Source organism: Vombatus ursinus, unplaced genomic scaffold, assembly GCF_900497805.2.
Source record: "Vombatus ursinus unplaced genomic scaffold, bare-nosed wombat genome assembly UNPS02005659.1, whole genome shotgun sequence".
In the NCBI taxonomy this organism is placed as follows: Eukaryota; Metazoa; Chordata; class Mammalia; order Diprotodontia; family Vombatidae; genus Vombatus; species Vombatus ursinus.
This window is the reverse complement of record NW_020945437.1, coordinates 25021011-25043950: the sequence shown is the minus strand read 5'-3', so window position 1 is coordinate 25043950 and position 22940 is coordinate 25021011. Positions and strand designations below refer to the sequence as shown.

The 22940-nt window shown below is 45.9% G+C and overlaps 1 protein-coding gene across 7 annotated transcripts in view; it reads left to right on the top strand.

Moving 5' to 3' along the window:
* The window catches only part of P2RY6 (pyrimidinergic receptor P2Y6), a 104856-nt gene extending 83159 nt beyond the window's left edge, over positions 1-21697 (top strand). For 5 of the 7 annotated variants that reach the window (XM_027848283.1, XM_027848282.1, XM_027848284.1 and 2 more), the window contains exon 3: positions 18532-21697. In XM_027848283.1, the coding sequence (XP_027704084.1) occupies positions 18598-19590 (993 nt within the window). In that variant the 5' untranslated portion in view covers positions 18532-18597 and the 3' untranslated portion in view covers positions 19591-21697. Of the gene's footprint in view, positions 1-13969; positions 14307-18297; positions 18421-18531 lie in introns of those variants that run through there. The other 2 variants (XM_027848280.1, XM_027848286.1) reach the window with 2 other exon arrangements.
* The last annotated feature ends 1243 nt before the right edge of the window (positions 21698-22940 follow it).

The following is a 22940-nucleotide window of genomic DNA, read 5'->3' as shown; positions in this document are numbered from 1 at the left end:
GAGAGAGAGAGAGAGAGAGAGAGAGAGAGAGAGAGAGAGAGAGAGAGAGAGAGAGAGAGAGAACTGTAGCTATAAATCCTTGATTTATAGTGAGCAATTCAACAAAGGACTAAGGAAAAGGATAGACCTAATTCAGGCTGTCATTGTGGTTCCTGAGGCCCTCCACAAGGGCTGAATTGGGCTAGTTGGGCTGAGGCCCTGAAAGGTACTCACAGGCTGGGCTGTGTCTGCCCCCTCTATTTTCCCATATCTAAAATTGTGGCACTTGTCCTATGATCTCTTAGATAGAAGCTACTGGTTTTTCTAATATGGCCAGGGACCCTACTCTCCTGACCTCGATGGGCTGAACCCTTAATCATCTAAAACCAGTCAAACTCTCTGGTCCAGGCATCTGTCAGCCCCAGATTAGTCCCTACACTTAGGGAGCCCCTAACCTAGAGATATAGCCACTGGAGGAGACATAGCTCTTCCCCTCAGAACAAAATCCTTCCAAGCCTTAACCATACTTCTTGTAAACAGCTTTAAGCCCTCCTTCCCTAAAAAGCTTTGTAGCCCCCTCAGCTCTTTTCCTAGGCTCAAATCTGCAGAGAAATGAAACCTTCCCCGTTGATTCCCTAAGGCCTCTGGGCTCCCCCTTCCTCTTCTCTCCCTCCCCTGACATCCCCCCTTGCACAGATGTGGATGAGTTGCATTGACAGAAGAAGAAGTGGGTACTGAGAAAGAGAAGAGAAAACAAGTCCTTCCTCCCTACAGTCACCCCCCTCAGCCTTCCCAAACCACAGAGACCAGAAGGGCCTGGGGTCGTTTTCAGGAAGAAGTCAACTCACACAAGAAGAGGTTTTTTTCCATTTTGTACTTGTGTGTGTGAGTGTGTGTTTCATTTATTTTAAGAGACTGAGGATTAACAGATACAGATACTAGCTGGGATGAGCATCCTATCTGTGTAAGGTTGAAAAAGAAAGTCAGGATGGCCAGTTACTGTGGGTCAGCCTACTGTGGCTAGTGGGGTCAGGATCAGGCTGGGCCCAGGAACAGCATTCTGTTTAGAGATGAAGTCAGGACTTGGTCTGAGGTCAGGGCTCTACCTGGAATCATTCATCCATTCACTCAATAAACCTTTATTAAACACCTACTATGTGCCAGGCACTGAGGACATAAAAACAAAAATGAAAAGTCATCACCCTCACAGAGTTTACATTCTAGGAGTGGGGTGGAGGAGAGAATAACTTATACACTCATCCGTTCCTTCTCTCTGTTCATACCACAAACACCCAAGTCCAAGCCCTCATCATTTTCCACCTGACTTCCTGTATCATTCTCCTAATTGGCCACCCCTCTGCATCCTTCTCTTTCCTCTCCAATCCATCCTCCACACACCTGCCAAAGCAAAATCCCCAAAGCACAGGTCTGACCATGTCACTCCTCTGCTAAAGAAGCCTCAATTGTTCCCTATTGCTTTTAGGTTAAAATACAACTCATCTGTTTGACTTATGGCATTTTTGCAGCCCAGCTCCAAGCTCTCTTTCCAGGCTAATTACATATTACTCCTCCTCATGAACTCTCTTCTCTAGCCTACCAGTCCTTAACCTTGGAGTCATGGACCCCTTTGGTAGTCTACAGACCTGAAATCTCTGAAGCCTATGGACCCAATCTTCAAATAATGTTTTTAAATGAATAAAATAAAATACATAGGCTTACTATGGAAATCAATTATATTGAAATGCAATTATGAAGAAAATTTTCGAAACAAATTTCTAGACCCCAGGTTAAGAACTTCTATTCTAGATGAATTGGTCCATTTACATGACCCCTAGAGGTCGTGCCATCTTTTGCCACTGTCCTCCCATGCCTAGAATGCTCTCCCTCCCATCTCTGCCTCTTCCAACCATCACTCCACCCCACCCCCACCCTCCCACCCCCGCCCCAGGCCTTCAAGGCTCAGCTCAAATCCTCCATGGGACCTTTCCTGATTCACCCCTTTGTTAGTGTGCAATCCTGATCACTGTGGTATTTTTTCTTTTGCATCCTGTATTTGCATCCTGTATATCTGTGAATGTATTAAAGCTTCCCAGTAGCATATAAATTCTTTAAGGGCAAGAACTGTCTCACTTTTGCATTGTTTCCCACAATGTCTGGCACTTAATAAGTGATTGTTAATTGATTAATTAAAGTAAATACAGAACACATACAAACTGAAAGCAAAATAATTTCATTAGAGGAAGGCACTACCAACTGGGAGGGAGCAGGAAAGATGCCTCCTTTGTGAAAGAGGTAGCACTTGAGTTGAGTTGAAAGAAATTGGAGAGTCTTAGAGGCAGGGGTGAGAAGGAAGTGCCTGCTGGGCACAGGGGTTGCATGTGCAAAGATCTGGAGGTGGGAGATGGAATGGGGAAGTATGGGGAAAAGTCAATCTGACTAGAATACAGAGTGCAAGAAAGTCCTGTGAAATAAGACTGAAAAACGTAGACTAAAGTCAGATTATGAAGGGTTTAGAGGGCCAAACAGGAGTGTTGGTATTATATCCTAGGGGCAAGAGAGAGTGGTTTGGGGCTCAATGTGGGGTTAGGGTTAGGTCTTAGCCCCAACCAGAGAGAACATTTCCAAGTTAATTTGTCCCCATCTCATTATCACTCCGTATCACTCTCAGTACAAATCAAAACGGGGACTTCCCAGGACCCAGATCTGTTTCCTAGCAGATAAGACCTTCTTCAAAGTTAGGACAGCTTTTCCCACATCCTACCAATCCTGTCTTTGTCTGGATCAGTTCCTGCCCAGGTAGTGACTCAGTCTTCCCTTGCCTCTGCACACTGACCTGTAAGTCTTCTTCTCTGGGATTTCCAAACCCCAGGTCTCTGGACCCCTCTTCAGCCTCTATTCACTCCTTTCAGAGAGAGCTTTGGACCAGGAAAGGGATGCAACCCAAAGGGATAGATCTCTCCATGAGCCCACCCCAAAGATCCAATTCAATTCAATAATGCACTTCAACGAGCCTTTATTAAAAGACTGTTCTGTTCAAGGCATTGTGCTAGGTGCTGGGCTACAAAGACAAAAATGAAATAATCCCTGCCCTCAAAGAGCTCCAATTTCACTGGGGTTTGGGGGTGATTCATGCACACACACATGCATTCATTCAGTCATTCAGCAAGAATTTATAAGTGCTTGACGACACAGTGGATTGAGTGCCACTCTTGGAGTCAGGAAGACTCTAAGTTCAAATCTGGCCTCAGACACTTCCTAGCTGTGTGACCCTGGGCAAGTCACTTTACCATGTTTGCCTGAGTTTCCTCATCTGTAAAATGAGCTGGAGAAAGAAATGGCAAACCACTCCAGTATCTGCGAAGAAAACCCTAAGTGGGGTCATGAAGAGTCAGATAGGCACTGTGCTAAATGTAGGGACGGTTCTTGCCCCAAGGAATTTGTGTCTTACTAAAGGAAAGTTATGTACCCAGATAAGTATTCACAAAATATATGCAAAATAAATTTATAATAACGAGTATTACATAATATGTATCAGAAATATAATTATGTAAGTATACATAATTAATTAAAAAGTACTTGGTAATTGATTAATTGAAATCAATGTAAAATAATTTCATCAGGAAGCACTAACAGCTGGGGGAGAGTCAGAAAAGTAGGATGTGATACTTAAATTTGAAAAAAACTTAGGATTCTCAGAGGTAGAGGCAAAGAGAAAGTTCATTCTGGGAATGGGGAACAGCCTGTGCAAACGTGTGGAGGGAGGGAATGGGACGCGATGTACTTTGCTGCCTCTAAATCAGTCAATTAACATTTCTGTGTCTACTTTGCTGAGTGCTAGGGATACAAAGACAAAAAAGAAAGACAGTTCCTGCCCTCATAGAGCTTACAGTCTGATGGAGGAAGACAACCCACAAAAGGGGTAGAGGGGGCCAGGAGGAGAGGGAAGGTCCCTGGAGCAATGGCATGATGGAGTCCAGTCCAGTCCAGAAGGAGGGGAGATTTATGGGGAACATCTAGAAGGCCAGGCCAGGCATAGAGAGTTTGTGAATTGGGTGAGTATTGTACAGTAAGGGTGGCAAGGTATATAACATAAATATAGTGCAAGGAAAATTGCAAACAGAGAGCAGGAACATCTGGATGGATCAGGGAAGCCTCACGAAGGAGTTGACACCTGAGTTTGAGCTTTAAAGGAAGGCAAGGATTCCCAGAGTCAGGGGTGAGGAGGAAGCAAACTCCAGGCTTATGGGGAATCATAGGCTGTAAAGTTTGGGAGCTACTAGTAATCTACTTTGAATGAGATAGAATTGGTAATAGTAACACCAATAACCGTAATAGCTAATATTTACTTATTTATCTATCACTTTAAGGGTTACAAGTTACTTGCACACATTACTTTGTTTGATCCTCACAGCAATCTTATGACATTGGTGCTATTATCATCCTCATTTTACAGATTCAACCCTGGCTTGAAGTGAAATGACTTGCCCAGGGTCCCACAACTCATGAGTGTCTGAGGCAGAATTCCAGTACAGGTCTAGCACTCTATCCTCTATATCATGCTGCCTGTAACAGCATGAGGTACAAAGACAACATTTTTAAAAATACATTTCCTGCCCTCAAGGAACTTATATTCCACCAGGAAGGATGCAACATTTACAAAGATAAGTAAATACAAGAGGAGCAAGAGAATAGTGATAACTGGAAGGATCAGGGGAGGTTCCTGGTAGGAAGTCCCACACGAGATGAACCTTGAAGCAAACGAAAGGTCCCAAGAGACAGAGATGAGAAAGTAGTCAACTGCAGGCATGGAGGACAGTCTATGAAAAGAGACAGAGGTGGGAGATGGACCTCTGGGTTCTGGGAACAATAACTAGGCCAGCTGGGCTGGGAACACTGAGTGTATGTAGGGGGATGATATGAAAGACAGTTTCTATCCTCAAGGAGCTTACAATTTAATATATTAAGTGCTTACTCTGTGCCAGGTACAGTGCTAAGTGCTATGAATTTTTTGAAAAGGCATTAATATGGTCCCTGCCCTTGAGGAGCCCACATTCTAATGGAGGAGACTTCATGCAAACAACTATGAACATACATGAAGATACATGTAGGGTAAATGGAAGGTAATTTCAGAAGGAAGACATTCACAGTAAGAGATGGGGGAAAGGACTAAGTAAAAAAGTCTTGCAGAGTCCTTAGAAGCCACCTAGTTTAACTCCCTTGTTTTACAGAAGAGGAAACTGAGTCATAGTGAAATAGTTTTCCCAAGGTCAATCAGATAGTAAGTGGCAGAGGGGGTATTTGAACTCAGAGCCTCTGGCTCCAAATCCAGCATTCTTTCCATTGTACCTTGCTGCCTTTCAATCAGTTAATTAACATTTCTGTGTCTACTTTGCTAAATGCTCGAGATACAAAGACAAAAAAGAAAGTCCTTGTCCTCATGGAGCTTACAATCTGATGGAGGAAGACCACCCACAAAAGGGGAGAAGGGGGCAAGGAGGAGAAGGAAGGTCCCTGGAGCAGTGGCATGATGGAGTCCAGTCCAAAAGGGTGTAGCTGAGTGGGAAATGAAGAGGTGACTGGCCTGAGGGCCCTCTTTACATGGAGATTTGGGAAGAAGTTCTTAGCTCCATTTTCCAGCTCTTCTCCAGTCAGAGGGGCAAAGAGTACTGATGAGGTGTGAGTACCAAGGCTGAGGTATTCTCCCTGGATGATGAGTTTCCTGGGGCAATGACGGAGTCCAGTCCAAAAGCATGCAGCTGGTGGGAAATGAAGAGACAGAAGTTGTGTGAATCTCCCAAGAAACATTCAGTCATTCAGCAGTACAAGCAGAGAAGGCAGTTGGTGGGGCTGAGCCAGGGTTGGAGATGGACAGGGCATGAATGGTGGCCAGGATAGAGGGCAACTGGAGTCATAGAGGATGGAGGACAGAGTATAACACAGCCAGCACTTAGCAGCATGCCTGGCTCATAGTAGGCACTTGATAAATGCTAGTTGACTGACTGACTGATGGTTGAACCTGTTAACTAAAGGACCAAGACCATGAGGAAAAAAAAGTGAGGCTAGAGCAGGGGTGATGGCCTGGCTAGCAAAGAGGGATTTTGGGACTGGAGATCATGGAGAGAAGAAACAATAGGTTTAGGAGGTGTGAGGGAGAGGGAGAGATGGAAGATGATAGATTACGACTAGGGAATGATTCCCCAGAGATCCTTAGAGTCCTAGAATGTGCAATGCCAGAGCTGGAGGGGACCTTGTGTTGTTCAGCCTTAGTTCTGGAAGAGGACCATCACAAGCCATGATGTCTTGACTTGAGGAAATTAGATTTGAGTGAGGCAGAGCTGCGCAAAGTCAGAGACTGTCCCAAGGATTTGTAACCTCTTTTGAGTCCTGGACCCCTTTGGCAGCCAGTTTGCTGAAGCCTACGGAACCTTCTCAGAATAAGATTTTTAAATACACAAAATAAAAAATAGGACTGCAAAAGAAATCGATTCTATTGAAATAAAGGTGTAACTTTTTTCCCACTCAAATTTACAAACCCCAGAAAGCTATTGACAGAGCCCTTGAGGGTCTGTGGATCCCAGGCTAAGAACCCTTGATTGTCCAACACCTTCAATTAACAAAAAGAGAAGCTAAGATCTAAGAAAGGAAATATTCCAAGTCACACAACTTGCCAAAGGCAACAGCAGAAAGGGCCTCCCCCGCTTTGTTTCAGCTGTCTCTTCTATTCTCTGAGCCCGTTCACTCTCAGGCTGTCCCTGGTCCCTACTTTGTCATGGGGAGTTGTCCTACTTTGCTGTGGGGAGTGATTGCTGTGCCTTTCTTGGGGGAATCCCCCCCCACCCATGGGTAAGCCTGGCCAGAACACTAGAAGTGAAGAGACAGATCGGAAAAGGTCAGAGATGGGAAAAGGTCAGTGATGCCCAACCTCAGTCGGCAGCTAGGCTTTTGGAAACCTAGGGGGCAGACATCTAGGACCACAAAGATTACTATTTAACAAGGTTAAAGAGAAACTCAAGCTTCCTTGTAGAGTGGAACAAATATTGGATCTGAGGGCAGGTAGGAGAGCTGGATCCAACTCTTGATTCTGCTCCTAACTCCGTGTCTTTGGGGCCAAAGTCTGAGGGTGATGGAGTGCGTGTGAGCCAGGGTGCATGTCTGTTTGTACAAACCTCAGTCCCTCCAACATCTGTGGTTCTGGCCTCCCCACAGTCCCTAAGCCCTGATGATCTATCCAAGCTGGGAGGGGAGAGAGGGCAGCTGTTCTGCTCCTGGGAATTCCCGTCCTCCCTAGAGGTAGGGTCCAATTAGCCCCAGGTTTCACAACCTCATGAAACCGTGTCATGCTGAGAAGGCAAAGGCAAAAACAGAGTCACAGGCTTGGAGGGTGAAAGAAGAAGGAAGAGTCCAGACTAGCTAAGTAGCAGCCTTCTGGCCTTCTCTGACCTACCTGCTGGCTCTCTTGCTTATGGCTAATTCAATCTCAGCCTCTCCTGCCTAAGACAGGAGATTTCAGGAGCCCAGGGGGCAGAACCCCCTAGCAAATTCACACCCCCCTCCACTGACCACCTTTCCCCCTCTTCAGGGCTAAGGCCAGATTTGTCAGATATTGAGAATCGTGGTTTTCTTATTAAAAACCTAGAATCTAAGAGCACAGAATGTCAGAGCTAGAGAGAATGAACTCCCACAGTGGGAAGGAACTTCAGAGGTCATCTAATTCAGACCACACCTGTTGGCCAGTACCTTCTACAACACACCTGAAAAGAGGTTGTCCACTTTTGCTTAAAGATCGCTAGTTATTGTTGTTATTTGTCCTTCATTCTCAAAGAGGACCAATGACATCAGGAGGGTGTCTTGACTTGCAAGTGAATTGGATTTAAGTGAGGCAGGGCTCTGCAAAGTCACCAGCCTCACTCTCTGCCTCCAGGGTCATCTGAGTCCAGTGGCAAGATGCTGGATATGACCCAGGATGCAGTGGGAGACCGTGGCTTTTTTAAGCTAAGGTCTTCCCCAGGTCTCACTTTGTCTAAGGCAACACCCATTCAGTGATTTAAGGCTAGGTTAAAAAAAAAAAAGACCACTGGTGAGGAGGAACCCACTATCCAGCTCCCCTTTGCCTCCACCGTAGGCAGCTCATTCCACTTTTGGACAGCTCTATAGATGGGGCAGTTCTTCCTTACATTGAGAGTAAACCTGACTCCCTATAACTTTGCCTCATGGCTCCTTATTCTGCCCTTTGGGCCAGACAGAACACATCTTCCACATGGTTGCCCTACAGACACTTGGTGGCAGCTATCATGACTCCCTCCCCTTCTCTCCTCCAGGCTAAACACCCCAACTTTCTTCAGTTGTTCCTCATATGGTATGGGGCCAAGAAGAACCAGTGGTCCTTCATTGTGTCCTGGGGACTCCCTCCTATCTTATTGTCTTTGCTAAAATGTGGTGCCCAGAACCGAATGCAGCATCCCACACGTGGTCTGACCAGGGCAGAGGACCATGGGACTATCGCTTCCTCAGTCCTGGAAATTTATGCCTCTCTTAGTTACAGTCTCAGAATGTGTTGACTTTTTAGGCTTTTGTGTCATACCCTTGGCCCAAACTCATTTCAGTGAGTTTGCAGCCCACTGAAACCATTAGGCATTCTCCTTAGGAATTAATGTCTAGATATGCCTCCTGGGTCTTGTGACATTGATTTTTTTTTTAACCTAAATGTAAGACTTTACATTTATCCTTATTAAGGATATCATTATTATTGAGGCAACTTGTTGGTGCAGTAAATGTAGCACTGGATGGAGTCATGAAGGCTTGAATTCAAATGTGGCCTCAGACACTTACTAGCTATGGGATCCTGGTCAAGTCACTTAACCACTGCTTGCCTCAGTTTCCTCAACTGTAAAATGGGGATGATACCATCACCTATCCTCACAAGGTTGTTGTGAGGATCAAATGAGGTAATATTTGTAAAGTGCTTAGCACAGTGTCAAGCACATAGCAGGTGCTATATAAATGCTTATTCCCTTTCTTTACTTCCCTCCCTTCTCTATTAAATTTCATCTTGTTAGATTTTTCACAGTGTTCCAGGCTTTTGAACACAAAATCCTAACCTTAGAATATAGCATGTCGGAACTGAAAGGGAGCTCAAAGCATAGGACACAGAATGTTTGTGATAGAAGGAAGAGCTACTAGTGATCATCTAGCTCATTCCTCTCATGTTGCACAAGAGGAAACTGAGGCCCAGAGAAGGCACACATGAGGTAGCAGCAGAGCAAGACCCAGAACTCAGGGCCACCAGGACTCCTAATCTGCTTTCTATACTATACCATGATATCCACCCTGGATTCTTTGCTCAGAATATTACCAACATCTTGAATTCTCTCCTGGCTCCTCTCTCAATCTCTAAATCCTACCTAAATCATTCAAGGCTCTGCCCAAGGTCCTATCTCTTCCAAGCAGCCCTCAGTGACTGCTCCAAACCGCAGTGATCTCTCTCTTGCCTGGACTTCTATTGAGTTCTTAGAGGCTGGGTCACACAGTACAGCAACTGACCTTCTCATTTCCTGGATCATTCTCCTTTATTGCCTGGCTGTCCTCCATGCTGGGAGTCCTCTCCATACCTCTGCCTCCTGATTTTCCTGGCCTCTTTCAAGACTCCCCTCAAAACAACTAAACAACAACAACAACAAATCTGTGTCTTATGCTCAGGAAGGAGTCAATGAGAAAGGATTTGAAATGTGTCTTGGGCTACATGGTTGATGATACAGATGGAGGTAAGAAGGTAGCTTTTAAAACACTGTGGGTTCTTAGCTGCCTTCATTGTCATGAGAACAGCAGGCATGGAGATAAACCCAGCCATCATTAAGAGCTTTCTCAATCCCACCCCTAAATCTACAATCTTTTCAGATTACCAGGATGCAGCCTTGGATAACCGGGGGGGGGGGGGAATTCCTAGACAGGAATTATGGCTTTGGAATCCTAGTCTAGGCTCTCTCAGTGACTCACCATGTGAACTTAGGCAAATCCCTTCTCCTCTCTGGGCCTCAGTTTCCCATCTGTAAAATGAAACACTTGGACTAGACGAGCCCTGGCATTCTTGGGCTCTGTGGTTCATTGGTTCCCTACAGAGTTGTGAAGTCAAACCAAAGTCATTCTGAGACATTTCCAACTCATGAAGACACCTTGGCCCTGATCCCCGGAGGAATACCCAGTGGGATAAACTCTCAGCCTTGGTCTGTGAGAACGCTAGGCATCTTCAACTTACAACTAGTGACACCTAGTGGACTAGTCCTAGAGTCATTAAATCTCTGCCTTGGTCAGGTTCTGGAGCAGGAGTATGTGGAAATTTTAAAATCGGTATTTTAGATGAGATGTAGCATCAGAAGTGGAAGGAACTTCAGGATATCAGAACTAGAAGGAATCTAGGGGCAGCTAGGTGGAACAGTAGGTAGAGGGCCAGGCCTAGAGTCAGGAAGACTCATCTTCCTGAGTTCAAACCTGGCCTCAGATACTTACTAGCTGTATGACCTTGGGCAAGTCACTTCACCCTGTTTGCCTCAGTTTCCTCATCTGTAAAATGATCTGGAGAAGGAAATGGCAAACCACGCCAGGATCTCTGCCAGAAAAACCCCAGCTGGGGTCAGGAAGAGTCAGAAATGACTGAACAATAACAACAAAGAACAAATCACAGATCCAGAACTGGGAAGGACTTCAGACATTTCATCCCAATCCCTCATTTTGCAAAGAAAGAAACCGAGGCCCTTGGAGGTTAAAAGACTTGCCAAAAGTCACACAGCTGGTAAGCATCCAAGAAGGCATCCGAACCCCAGTTCTCTGACCTCAGAGACAGCGTTCCCTCCATTGCTCCATATTGTCACCTGTCAGAGCAGGAAGGGGAAGGGGAAACAGGAAAAGAGAAGAAGCACTTATTAAGCACCTACTATGTGCCAGGAACTGTGCTAAGTATTATCTCATTTGGTTCTTTTACAATAATACTGGGAAGTAGGTGCTATTATGGTTCCCATTTTATAGTTGAGGAAACGAGGCAGACAGTGGTTAAGTGATTTGCCCAGGGTCACCCAGGGATATTAGCAATTATATAGAAGTGGTCTACAAAGTTCACCTTCACTCCAGTCTTTTTCAGTAGAACAGAGTGAGTCATACAGGATAAGTGACCCAGCTATGGATGGGTTTTGATCTTCATCAAGGATCTCTACATTATCTTTTCCCAAAGCCCACCCTTTTCCCAGACCTTCCTATCTTTAAACCAAGGGAGCCATCATCCTTCCATGCACTCATTTTTGTAAACTCCTATGTCATCCTTACTCTTTTGCATCCCCGTCCCCATCCAATGAGCTGCCACATCTTGTCCATCTTTCCTATCCATTCCCATCTTTCTACTTACTCAGCCACCCCCCCAACACATACCTCATTCATCACCTCTCACCTAGAATACTGCAAGTCTAACTGGTCACCCTGCCTCAAGTCTCCTCACTCTCTAGCCCATCCTCCACACAGCTGCTAAGGTGACTTTCCTAAGGCATTGGTCTGACCATGTCGCTCCTCTACTCATTAAACTTCAGTAGCTCCCTATTGATCCCTCTAGGATCAAATATTATTTCATCTTTATCTCACCCATTTTACATTTTTATCTTATGAGTGAGTTTTATAACATATCAGTACATGAATAGTTTACAAGTAAATAAATCCACATACATTGGTGTTACCTGCTTGATTTTTTTTTTAACTGATCTGGAGTGTACAACCAAAAGAAGTTGAGATCATAATAACAATAGCTAGCATTTAGATAACACTTTGAGGTTTATAAAGCACTTTATAAATATTATTTCATTCATCTTCACAATAACCCTTTGAGGTAGGTGCTATTTTTAACCCCATTTTACAGGTAAGTAAACTGAGGTAGACAGAGGTGAAGTGACTTTCCCAGGGTCACATAGTTAGGAAGTATCTGAGGCTGGATTTGAATCCAGGTCTTCCTAACTCCAAGCCCAGCAATCTGTGCACTAATATCACTGCCTGGCTGCCTAGCCTGGATCATTGGACTCTAGAGAGTCCTGACTGCTGCTTATTAGCTGTGACCTTGGAAAAAGTCATTTCCCTTCTGTGGAATGGTTTCCTCATCTACATAATAGTGATAATCAAACTAGGGCTACAAAGTCCACTAGGGAGTTGCTGTGGAGAAAGTACTTCTAAATCCAAAAGCACTCTGGACACGAGAATGGAAAAAATGTTGACCTTAATTCAATTCAATAAATATTTATTAAATGCCTATTGCATTCCAGGCATGGCTAAGCTGCTGGAAATTAAAAAAGAAGCCAAAAAAGGGGAAGCTAGGTGGCATCATGGATAGAGCACCCACTCTGGAGTCAGAAGGACCTGAATTCAAATCCAGCCTCAGTCACTTAATAGCTGTGTGACCCTGGCAAGTCTCTTAACCCCAATTGCCTCACAAAAAAGAGCCTTTCCTATGCCCTTTAACTCTAGTGCTCCCCCCTCTGTTGATTATCTCCAATTTATCTCGTCTATAACTTGTTTGTAACAGGTGTTTGCATGTTGTCTTCCCCATTAGACATTGAGCTCCCTGAGAGCAGGGACTTTTGCCTTTTTTGCCCACACTGGAGCTTGACCCAGGTCTAGATACATGGGGCTGGGGATACAGACTGGCTAACTAGGTGCTTGGTAGACACACCTGGAGCATTTAGCATTCCAGAGGCCAGACTATGAGCTACTTAACCATTTTGTCTCTCTCACCAGGCAACTTTAGCATAGGGCTCAGCACACAGTAGGTATACTAGGAAATATTTACTGAATGCATGAGTGAGTGAGCAACTGAAGGAATGAGTGAAGGAATAAATTAGTTGAAAAAATGAATGCATGAAGGGTGAATGAAGTGAAGGAATGAAGAATGAATGAATAAAATGAATAAGCAAATGTAAATAAATGGATGGATGGATGCATGCATGAGCAATGAGTGTAAATATGAATGAGTCAATGGAGCCCACATCCTTTGACCTTTCCCTGGTCTTGGTCTAATCAGCATGCCTGGGTGTCTTCCCCAATACCCCATACTCAGAGTCAAAGGTCACAGGGGGCTGTTGTGAGAAATCTAGAAGAGCTGAAACTCTGGTCCTTCTTCCTGTTTTGCCACCTCCCCTCTGGGCTTGACCACAGCAGAGGGAGCTTTTCTCTAGCCAGGAGGAGGAGAAGGAGATGTTCAGACCTCTAACCACTAGCCCATATACCACATTCTCTTGAGGTAAAGGGGCTGGGAAGTGTGTTTGTGGTGAGAATTCAAGAGAATAAAGACCCAGATTAGTTTCTTTCTACAAAAGGACTTTAAGGGCTAGACATTAGACTGGGTCCTTAGTAATAATAATTACACACACACATATAAAGAACACTTAATTTAGAATTAAAAAAAAACCTGGGTTCATCTTCAGGCTCCTTCACTTACTACCTGTGTGACCTTAGACCCCATCCCTTCTTTTTCTGGGCCTCAGTTTCCTCAACTATAAAATCCTGATTTGTAAAATGGAGATAATAGCACCTACTTCATCAGATTGTTCTGATGATCATATCAGATGATAGATACATAAACAGATTTCAAACCTTAGAGTACTACATAAATTCATCTATAAAATGAGGGTTTGGGCTAGATGACCTGCCTGCTAGAAATCCTCTAATTCTACAAATTGAACAGAACTGAATTTTTCAAGACTATCTTTCCAAGCCTTTCTAAGCCCCTGCCAACACTGGAAAGCAGAAGAGCCCATGGGACCACTAGCTGCCAGCCTCGGTGCCTCTATTAAGAAAACCTCAAAGCATTTTACTTGCCCATTTGACAGATAAGGAAACTGAAATTCAGAGAAGGGAAGCTGTTGCTTGAGGAGAAGGGGGAGGACTAAGGCGGGGATTCCAGCTTGGCAGGTTTGATGCCTACCCTCTTCCATATGCACCCCAAATCACCACAAGGTAGAGGGGGGTGGGCAGAAGGAGATGATATTCTGGGAATGAGTCTTTTTTCTCTGATTCCCCGGGCTCTGAGTCGAGCACTTCCTGAGATTGGTTTCCGGCTCTGGCCTTGGCATGGTCTTGAGGCTGGATGGGGGCGTGGGTGAGGAAGAGGGGAGGAGGGGAGAAGGCCACATGCTGGGCTATTTCAGCCAGCAAAGTTGGACCGGGGAGCAGAGAAGAAAATTGATCAGGCAGCTGGGCAGAGGATGGTACAAGGCAGGCTGAGAGTGGATGATACCAGGGGGCAGAACCCCGAAAGATCCCAGACCAGGAAGGGAGCAGAGTGGAGCCCTCAAAGGCCAAAGGTAAGGAACCCCATTCTCTAGAGTGCCCCTGAAGCACTACATGTTGGGGTTAGGACATCATGTCCATATTTCTATATTTGTATAGGGGCTCATATGGGTATATAATCCTAGACAGAACAGGGAGGCAACTTAGTATTAGACGTGGAATCAGACAGTCCCAGTGTGATTTTGGCAAGTCACAATAGAAGTAATAGGGAGCCACTGAAATTCATTGAGCAAGGGTGTTTCCCCATCTGTTAAAAAAAAAAGAGAGAGAGATGGTACAGGAGGCTATAGTGACTTGTCCAAGGTCACACCTTGGATATATCAGAAACAACACTCAATTCAGGTCTTCTATCTACTGTGACACATTGCCTCAAGTGCATAAGGTGTGGGGAGCTGGGGGGACAGAGAGAGAGAGAGAGAGAGAGGGAGGGAGGGAGGGAGGGAGGGAGGGAGAAAGAGAGAGAGAGAGAGAGAGAGAGAGAGAGAGGAGAAAAAGAGAGAAGGAAAGAAAGAATGAGAGAGAGAAGGAGAGGAGAAAAAGAGAGAAGGAAAGAGAAAGAAGGAGAGAGAGAGAGGAGAGAGATAGAGAAAGAGAGCACTGTGGTGTGGTATAGCGGATAGAGAATCAGCCTTGAGGTCGGGAAGCTCTGGGTTCAAATCCTACCTCTGACCCATGGTGCCTGTGACCCTGGGTAGATCATTTAATCTTTCATTTTTCCAGACAACTCTAAGACTCTAAATTGTAGAGTCATGCATTGGTATAGGGAGTTTCTAGACACTGGGAGGCCCCATGGCAATGAAATCACAGTTCTAGTACAAATTGTCTATGTCTATGTATGTATATATATATATGAATTGTATGTGTGTATGTCTATGTATATACATACCATATGTACATACATTGTATATTATGTTTCTATAATGAAAATAACAATTACATATTAAATTACATTTCTGTTAATACATATGTGCATCTTGGGAGGTATGTGTGTCATGAGGATGAATGGATATCATACATTTGTGTATGCATGTGGGCGTTGCCATGTGTCGTGTGTACAGTTATGTAGTTATGGTCTGAATAGCAAGTGGTCTCCTCCAGAAGCACCATCTGGGGCTTAGCTTGAAGACATCTAATGATGGGGAGCTCCCTCCTTATTGTTGCAATCTAAGCCTCACTGTCCTTTAACTCCTAGCATGGGGCCCCAAACCCCAGGGACCTTTCTGGCCCCTAAAGTCACCTGCCTACCTGAGTCCAGAGATCTGCTGACAGCTCCTCCCTCCCTCTTTTCCTCCTGCAGTCACTGGAAGTGGTACCTCCTCCTTCCCCTGTGTCTTCTCCTCCCAGTCTTTTTCCCCACACTCCAGACCACAAGAGTACACTCCCCAGGGGATTATTCACAGGGAGAAGAGAATATACAGATTTCAAAATAATACATAAGATTACAGTGTGTAGCTCTGAGGCAAGCAAAAATAAAAACTACCCATTATGGACAGCTCCTCAATGTCTCCTCCACAGCTTGGTCATTCCCCCATGAGGTCCCCTCCCCAGGTGACCTGTTCCCCTATGATCCCAAGTAGGGATGGATCATGACCCACTTCTTATGAGATACCATTTGTAAAAAGCTCTGAGCACAGTGCCTGGCACGTAGTAGACTCTCTACTTCCCTTCCCTTCTCTCTGGCAAGCTTTAGTGGGAGAGGAAGTTAATTACATTTTTAGTGATAGGTTTTGAGTTTGTTTTTTTTTTTATCACCTTCATTCCCCAATTGAGCCCTTTCCTTCCTTTACCCAGGCAGCCAACTCCTGTAACAAAGAGAAAAAAAGGGAAAAAAAAGGTATTGAAAAAAAGCTTGTCTACTGAGTCTATCAGCAAATGCAATATGCTACACCCATAGTCCCTGCCTTTACAAAGGCCAGCTTTAATTTTAAAACCATTCAGAGTCACCTAGCTCTGGGGTTAAAAAATAGGGAAGGCCCTGTTTATACCCAAGAGGCAAGGTGGTCCAATGGGAAAGACCAATACTCTTTTGGAAACTTTCCTGGAATGATAACTATCGTGCTTCCCCCTGGGAAGTACAAACAGGCCCCCAAGGGGAAAGAAGAAAGGAAGAAAAAGAAACAGAGAAAAGATCATAGGTTTTTAAGCTTAGAGATCAATTTGTCCTCTTTTTACGGAGGAGGAAACTGAGGTCAAGAGAGATTAAATTACTTGTTCGAGGTCACAAGGGCTATTCCAAGAGCTCTTTGTTAGCTGGGCTTTCTGGACTAATGGGAAAGGGCTTGGTGGATTTGGGGTTACTGGCGCCCAAGACCTAAGGAAGAGGGGAGAAGATGAGAAAGGGGCTTCCTCAGATCATCTTAAGATCTTCCCTTCTCTCCCCCAAAACTTCCTCTCCAGTCTCACCTCCTCCTGCTCCTTTCCTCACCTGAGCCAGCCAGACAGGATGCCTTCCTGGATTCCAGGCATACACCTTCTTTTCCAACCTCTTCACTGTTGCCTCAAATGATTGACTTAAGGCCTTGCCAAATCATACAACACCCTCCTACCCCATTCATACCTGTCAAAATGTGGCAGAGGGAGTGGGTTCATTCTCTTTTGTCCCAGAGACCAAGAACAAGGAGCAGGGGGGAGAGTTCTTGGGTGGCTGGGTGGGAAAGATTTCAGCTCAATATGATGACAAAGTTGTTCCACAGATAACCAGGCTGCCTTTGGAGAAACTGAGTTCTCCATATGGAAAGTTTTCAGCCAGACCTAGATGACGCCCTGTTAGAAAAGCTGCAGAGGAGAGATTTGTAACCTTTCTATATCATAGACCCCTCTGGCAGTCTGACTCAGTCTATGGGTTTCTTTCTCAGAATTATATTTTTAAATAATTGAAGGAAATTTTAAATTTCCATTAGGGGTTGGTGAAAATAAAGATGTATTTTTTTCCTGACTTCACAGTCCCCCTGAAATCTAGGAGCCTAGTTTGAGATCCCCTCTTACACAGGATTTTCCTACTCCAGAAGGGAGGAAGAGGGAGCTGAATGAGCCCACTGCCAGCCCTTAGACTCTGGGTTCATCTGAACTCCTGTTCTTCAGGCCAAAGCTCACATGCCACCTCCCCTTGCTAGGAAGCCTTCCTTCATCCTTGCTGGTGGTGTTGCTGTTGTTGTTTGCCCTTCGTTCTTGAAGAGGACCATGACATCAGGGATGACATCATGGCATCATGACATGCAAGTGGACTGGATTTAAGGGAGGAAGGGCTGTGCAAAATCACCAGCTTCACTTTCTCCTCCAGAGCCACCTGGTTCCAGTGGCAAGATATAAATTAGGATGGCTGGTGATGCTCATCTTTGCGAAGCACTCTTCCCTGCCATCGTGGAGTCAGGGGACTCTAAGTCCAATCTTTCCTTCCTAATCTCCCCTCTGACACTGCCACAGTCTGGTGCAGGCTCTTATCACCTCTGCCTGAGGGTTGCAACAACCCGCTACTCACAGGCACCTCACCACTCTAGTTCAGCCTCCATCCAGCTGTTAAACTGATTTTTCTGAAGCTCAGGGCTGACCTTATGACATCCTCTCCTCAATAAACTCCAGTGGCTCCCTATGACCTCCAGGATCAAATGTATAATCCTCCATTTAGCATCCAAAGTTCTTCATAACCTTACCCCTCTGCTATATTTCCAATCTTCTCCCATCTTACACCACCCCTCTTCATCACCCCTCTTGGTAGCCTCTGATCCAGTGACACTGGCCTCCTCAAACAAAACACTCCATCTCTTGGCTCTGATCATTTTTACAAGCTCTCCCCAGTGCTGGGAATGTTCTCCCCAATCATCTCTGCCTCCTGCCTTCCCTGGCTTATTTCAAGTCTCAGCTAAAATCCCACCTTCTAGCCGAAGCCTTTCCCAATCCCAGTCTACTCTAGTACCTTCCCCTCTTTTGATTACCTTCATTTTATCTGGTAGGTATCTTGTTTATACATTATTTGTTTGCCTGTTGTCTCTGCCATTGGACGGTGAGATCCTTGGGGGCAGTGATTGTCTTTTACTTTCCTTTGTTTCTTTAGCGCCTGGCACATAGTAGGAACTTGATAAATGCTTGTTAACCAACTGATGGAGGAAACTGCCCCGGTCTTGCAGTAAGGTAATGACCCCGTTGTACTAGAACCCTCGTCTCTCCATCTAAAAGGTGGCACTGCCCCAATCATCACTATGCTTCACCGTGTCCCTAATGAGTTTCCCATCATTCTTTTAGTTTCTCCAGGTGTAGGAAGCCCTTGGCCCTTCCTGGTCCTTCAGACCCACATCAGGTCCCCTGGATATGGAGCCAGGAAATGAGACGACCACAACGGTGTTTGGCTCACCAGGCTCCCCTCCCTCCTGTGTCTTCCATGAGAATTTCAAACATGTGCTTCTGCCCGTGGTGTATTCAGTGGTACTGGCTCTGGGTCTGCCCTTGAACTCCTACGTCATCATGCAGATCTGGCTGTCCCGAAAGGCACTGACCCGCACAGCTATCTACATGCTGAACCTGGCCTTGGCGGACCTGCTCTACACCTGCTCCTTGCCTCTGCTTATCTACAACTATGCTCAGGGCGACCACTGGCCCTTCGGTGACATCTCCTGCCGCCTGGTCCGCTTTCAGTTCTACACCAACCTCCATGGCAGCATCCTCTTCCTGGCTTGCATCAGCTTCCAGCGCTACCTGGGCATATGCCATCCCCTGTCCACCTGGCACAAACGATGGGGCCGCGGCTCAGCTTGGTTGGTGTGTGGAGTCGTGTGGCTGGCTGTGTCAGCCCAGTGCCTACCCACAACTGCCTTTGCCCAGACGGGAATCCAAAGGAACCGCACTGTCTGCTATGACTTGAGCCCTCCCAGCCTATCTGCCAACTATCTGCCGTATGGCATGGCCCTCACCTTCACCGGCTTCGTGTTGCCCTTCAGTGCTGTGCTGGCTTGCTATGTGCCCCTTGTGCGCCGTCTCTGCCAGCAAGGCGGTCCCGAGGGGCCGGCGGTGGCCGAGAAGCGGGGGAAGGCAGCTCGTATGGTTGTGGTGGTGGTAGCAGCCTTCGCTATCAGCTTCCTGCCATTTCATGTTACCAAGACTGCCTACCTGGCTGTCCGATCGATGCCCGGGGTGTCTTGCCCTGTCCTGCAGACCTTTGCCGCTGCCTACAAGGGCACGAGACCTTTCGCCAGTGCCAACAGTGTACTCGACCCCATCCTCTTCTATTTCACTCAGAAAAAGTTCCGCCGGAGCCCCCAGCAGATATTATCCAAGCTAAGCTCTAAGTGGCAACGCGGACGCTGAACACAGAAGGACAATGACAGGGTCATTGGCCCCAGAGAGCTTGGCCAGGCATCAGCTCTAGGTTGTCCCCCTGTGATGCCCTAGGGACCACTCCTTCAGATAGCAGTGAACCCTAAGACAACTGTAACCCCTTCCCCCAAGGGAGAGATGTGTCCAGAGACTGCTGAGGATTCCAGCGGCTTGGAGAATCTTAGAGTGAAGTGGTAAAGAGCACTACATTGGGAGTCAGAGGTCCTGGGTTCAGATTCTGGTTCCACTACCTACTTCCTGTGTGTGACATTGGGAAAATTGCTTAACTTTTCTAGGCCTCAATTTCCCTGAAGGGATTGGATAACTCCAAGGGGAAGAGATGGGATGATCCAGCTCTTTAGGCACCCTGCTGTCTACCATGATGGCTCTTTCTGGAGCATGTGGAACAAGAAGAATCATTCTGGGATCTGAAGTCATTCTCAAACTCCCAGCTGAGCCTGAAATCGATCCACATTCATCACTTATTTATTGAGCACTTACACTGTGTGTGCAGCTGGGGACAAAAAGCAGTGTGATAGAGCAGAGAGGGCCCTGGATGTGAACTCAGAGGAGAGACCTGGGTGTGAGTCCAGCCAACATCTTATTATATGACTTTGGGTAAAGCTACCCTCCCCATCAGGACCCCTCTGCTTCCCCAGACACCAAAAAAAAGAGTGAATGGGCTTATTGTGAGGAGTATTAAATGGTCTAGTAATTCTGAAGCACTTTTAGTAAGCATTATGGAAATGTTAACTATCCTTATTATACTGATGACATCATGATCTCTAAGGTTCCTTCCAAATCTAAATCCTATGATCTTGGGTGGATGTTATGGCTCCCACCCTTACAGAGCTCAGATTTACAGGAAGCAGCAAGGGAGGGAGGGAGGAAGGTGTGAAAGGGTGAAAGACAAGACTTAAACATGGCCACTAGGCCAAATGTGCTAAAGGTCCAATGAGGGTAGAGAGGGAGAGCTATGGAAGAAAAAGGAAACAGTGAGAAGTAGGTTCATTAAGGAGAGCATCAGAGAGGCGATGGGACCCAAGTTGGGCCTTGAAGGACAGAGGGCGATTGGAGAGGCAGGAGGACCTCCCTGGAAGGATAATAGTGTGAGCCAAGATGGGGGCCTGCCTGGCAAGAACAGAGGGCAGGGCTTGGGAGTCAGGGTGGTGGTGAGAGATCAGAGGGAAATAATACTGGAGAGTGAAGGTGGGATTGGAACGTTGACCTTCATATCCAGCCTAAGAAGTCTGGATTTAGCCCTGTGGGCCATGTGGAGATAACATCTCACATTTCCTCCTTCACACTCTCCCAAACCTCCCAACCCAGCTGCCACCCCAGGCTGCTACACTTCTAGTCTCTGCTATTTGCCCTCTAAATATCCCTTCATTCCTTCATCCATTCATTAACTCACCCATTTGTTCAGCAAAAGCTCGGTGAGGTCTAGAAATCACAGAGCGCTACATTCAGCTTCCAGGAAAGGCAGAGATAGGTAAGATCCTCTGAAGGGGCCAGCCCTGGCATCTGGCCCTAATTGACTCAGGTTGTCTTCTCAGGGTGCCAATTCCTTCTCTAGGTCATCCAGAGGCCCTCTCCAGGTCAGGGCTCTCCATTCACCTCAATTCAACTATGTTTACATGCCTCCTATATCTCAGGCTCTCTCTATGCTAGGCACAGGAGATATAAAGACAAAATAAGAAATAGTTCCTGGCCTCAAAAAGCTTACTTTCCACTGGGAGGGAATAATATGGACAAGGATGTCAACACAAAATACATAAAAGGTAAATGCAAATTAATGGGGGTGGGGTTCAGAGAAAGAGACATTAACAACTGAGGAGATGAAGAAAGGCTTCCAATTTTCACTGCTTGCTGAATTTCTCTAATCCTAAAACCCACAACCCAAGGACCCCCAACCCGCCCTCTCCCACCACCCAATAAGCCCTAAACCTGCTTGGCATCCTGGGGCTCAGTTTTGTCATCTGTAAAGTGGGAGTGTTAATCCGTGGAATACTTACCTCACAGGGTTGTTGTAAGGCTCAAATGAAATGATGTACGAAAAGCGGTCAGCAATTGTAAAAATGATGCCATACGAACATCAGTCTTTGTTGTTTTTGTTATCATTACCCCCTATCATTATTATTATAATCTCAGGCTCAATAGAAGCCAATCCAGCATCTCTTCTGAATCAGAGTATGGAGAGTTGGGGGCTGCTTCCTTCACATTCCAGTGTAATTGCTATCTCTCTTCCCCCTCCCCCCACCAAGGGGCAAATGAGGGAACTCAAAGGTATAACTAGGACAATGTTCCTGTCACTGAAGAAATCAGAATAATTCAACCTTACCTCCCTACACACACACACATACACATACAAGATAGCTCAGATGGAATGGAAAGAATACCAGACATTGGGTAAGAAGACCTGAGTTCCCATCTTGACTCTGACTCTGCTTCTTATTCCCTATATGACCTTGGGAAAGTCACTTCTCCTTCTCTGGGTCTCAGTTTCCTCATTTGTGAAATATAGCACCTATGTGGTGCTCAGACCAGCACCCCCACCCCAGAGGACATGGCCGGAGGTCATTATTTTCTCCAGGGAACCTAAAGGAGCAGACACCATATGGCCCTGTGTGGTATGATCCAGGGCACCAGCAAGGCCTCCCACAATCCCTCCCCAAAAGGACCTCCCCTGCCACCTGAGGTAGAAGTGCAATATATTCAGAAGAGACCTGGACCCCTAGGAGGCAGGAGATCTGGGTCTGAGGCCTGACTCTGGTCCTGACTTTGCTGCAGGACCTTGGGCAAGAGCGTTCCATTCATTTCCCTTTCTGTCAAATGACAGGGCTAGGACTAGATGACCCTAAGGTCTCTTCCAGTTCTGACAAACCACAAAGTGTGTAACTCGTGCTAGGATGGCTAGCTAGGATGGCTGTCCTCCAAATCCGCTGGTGCTCTCCCATGTCTCTGCTTCTACTCAAACTATACCCCCTACCCAGAATGCTCTGTCTCCTGCCCTTTACATGTAGAACTCCTACTTAAACCTATAACGCCCAACTGAAATGGCATCTCCCCGATTTACCCTAGTCAGTAACAATCTTTCCCCTCAGACCTCACAGAGCACTTCTCTGAGGCACTTTATCATGTAAAGTTGTGAATTAAATATTTGTGTTTGTGACTTATCCTCTACTAGACTGGAAGCTCCATGAGGATGGAGGCAAGAATGGAGTTTTATTTAAAGGGGGCGTATCCCTCAGTTTGGAGCACAGTCATCTGCCCCAAATAGTAGGTGCTTAATAAACATTTGTGAAAATGAAATTACATTTCTGAAATGGTGTATTCTAAGA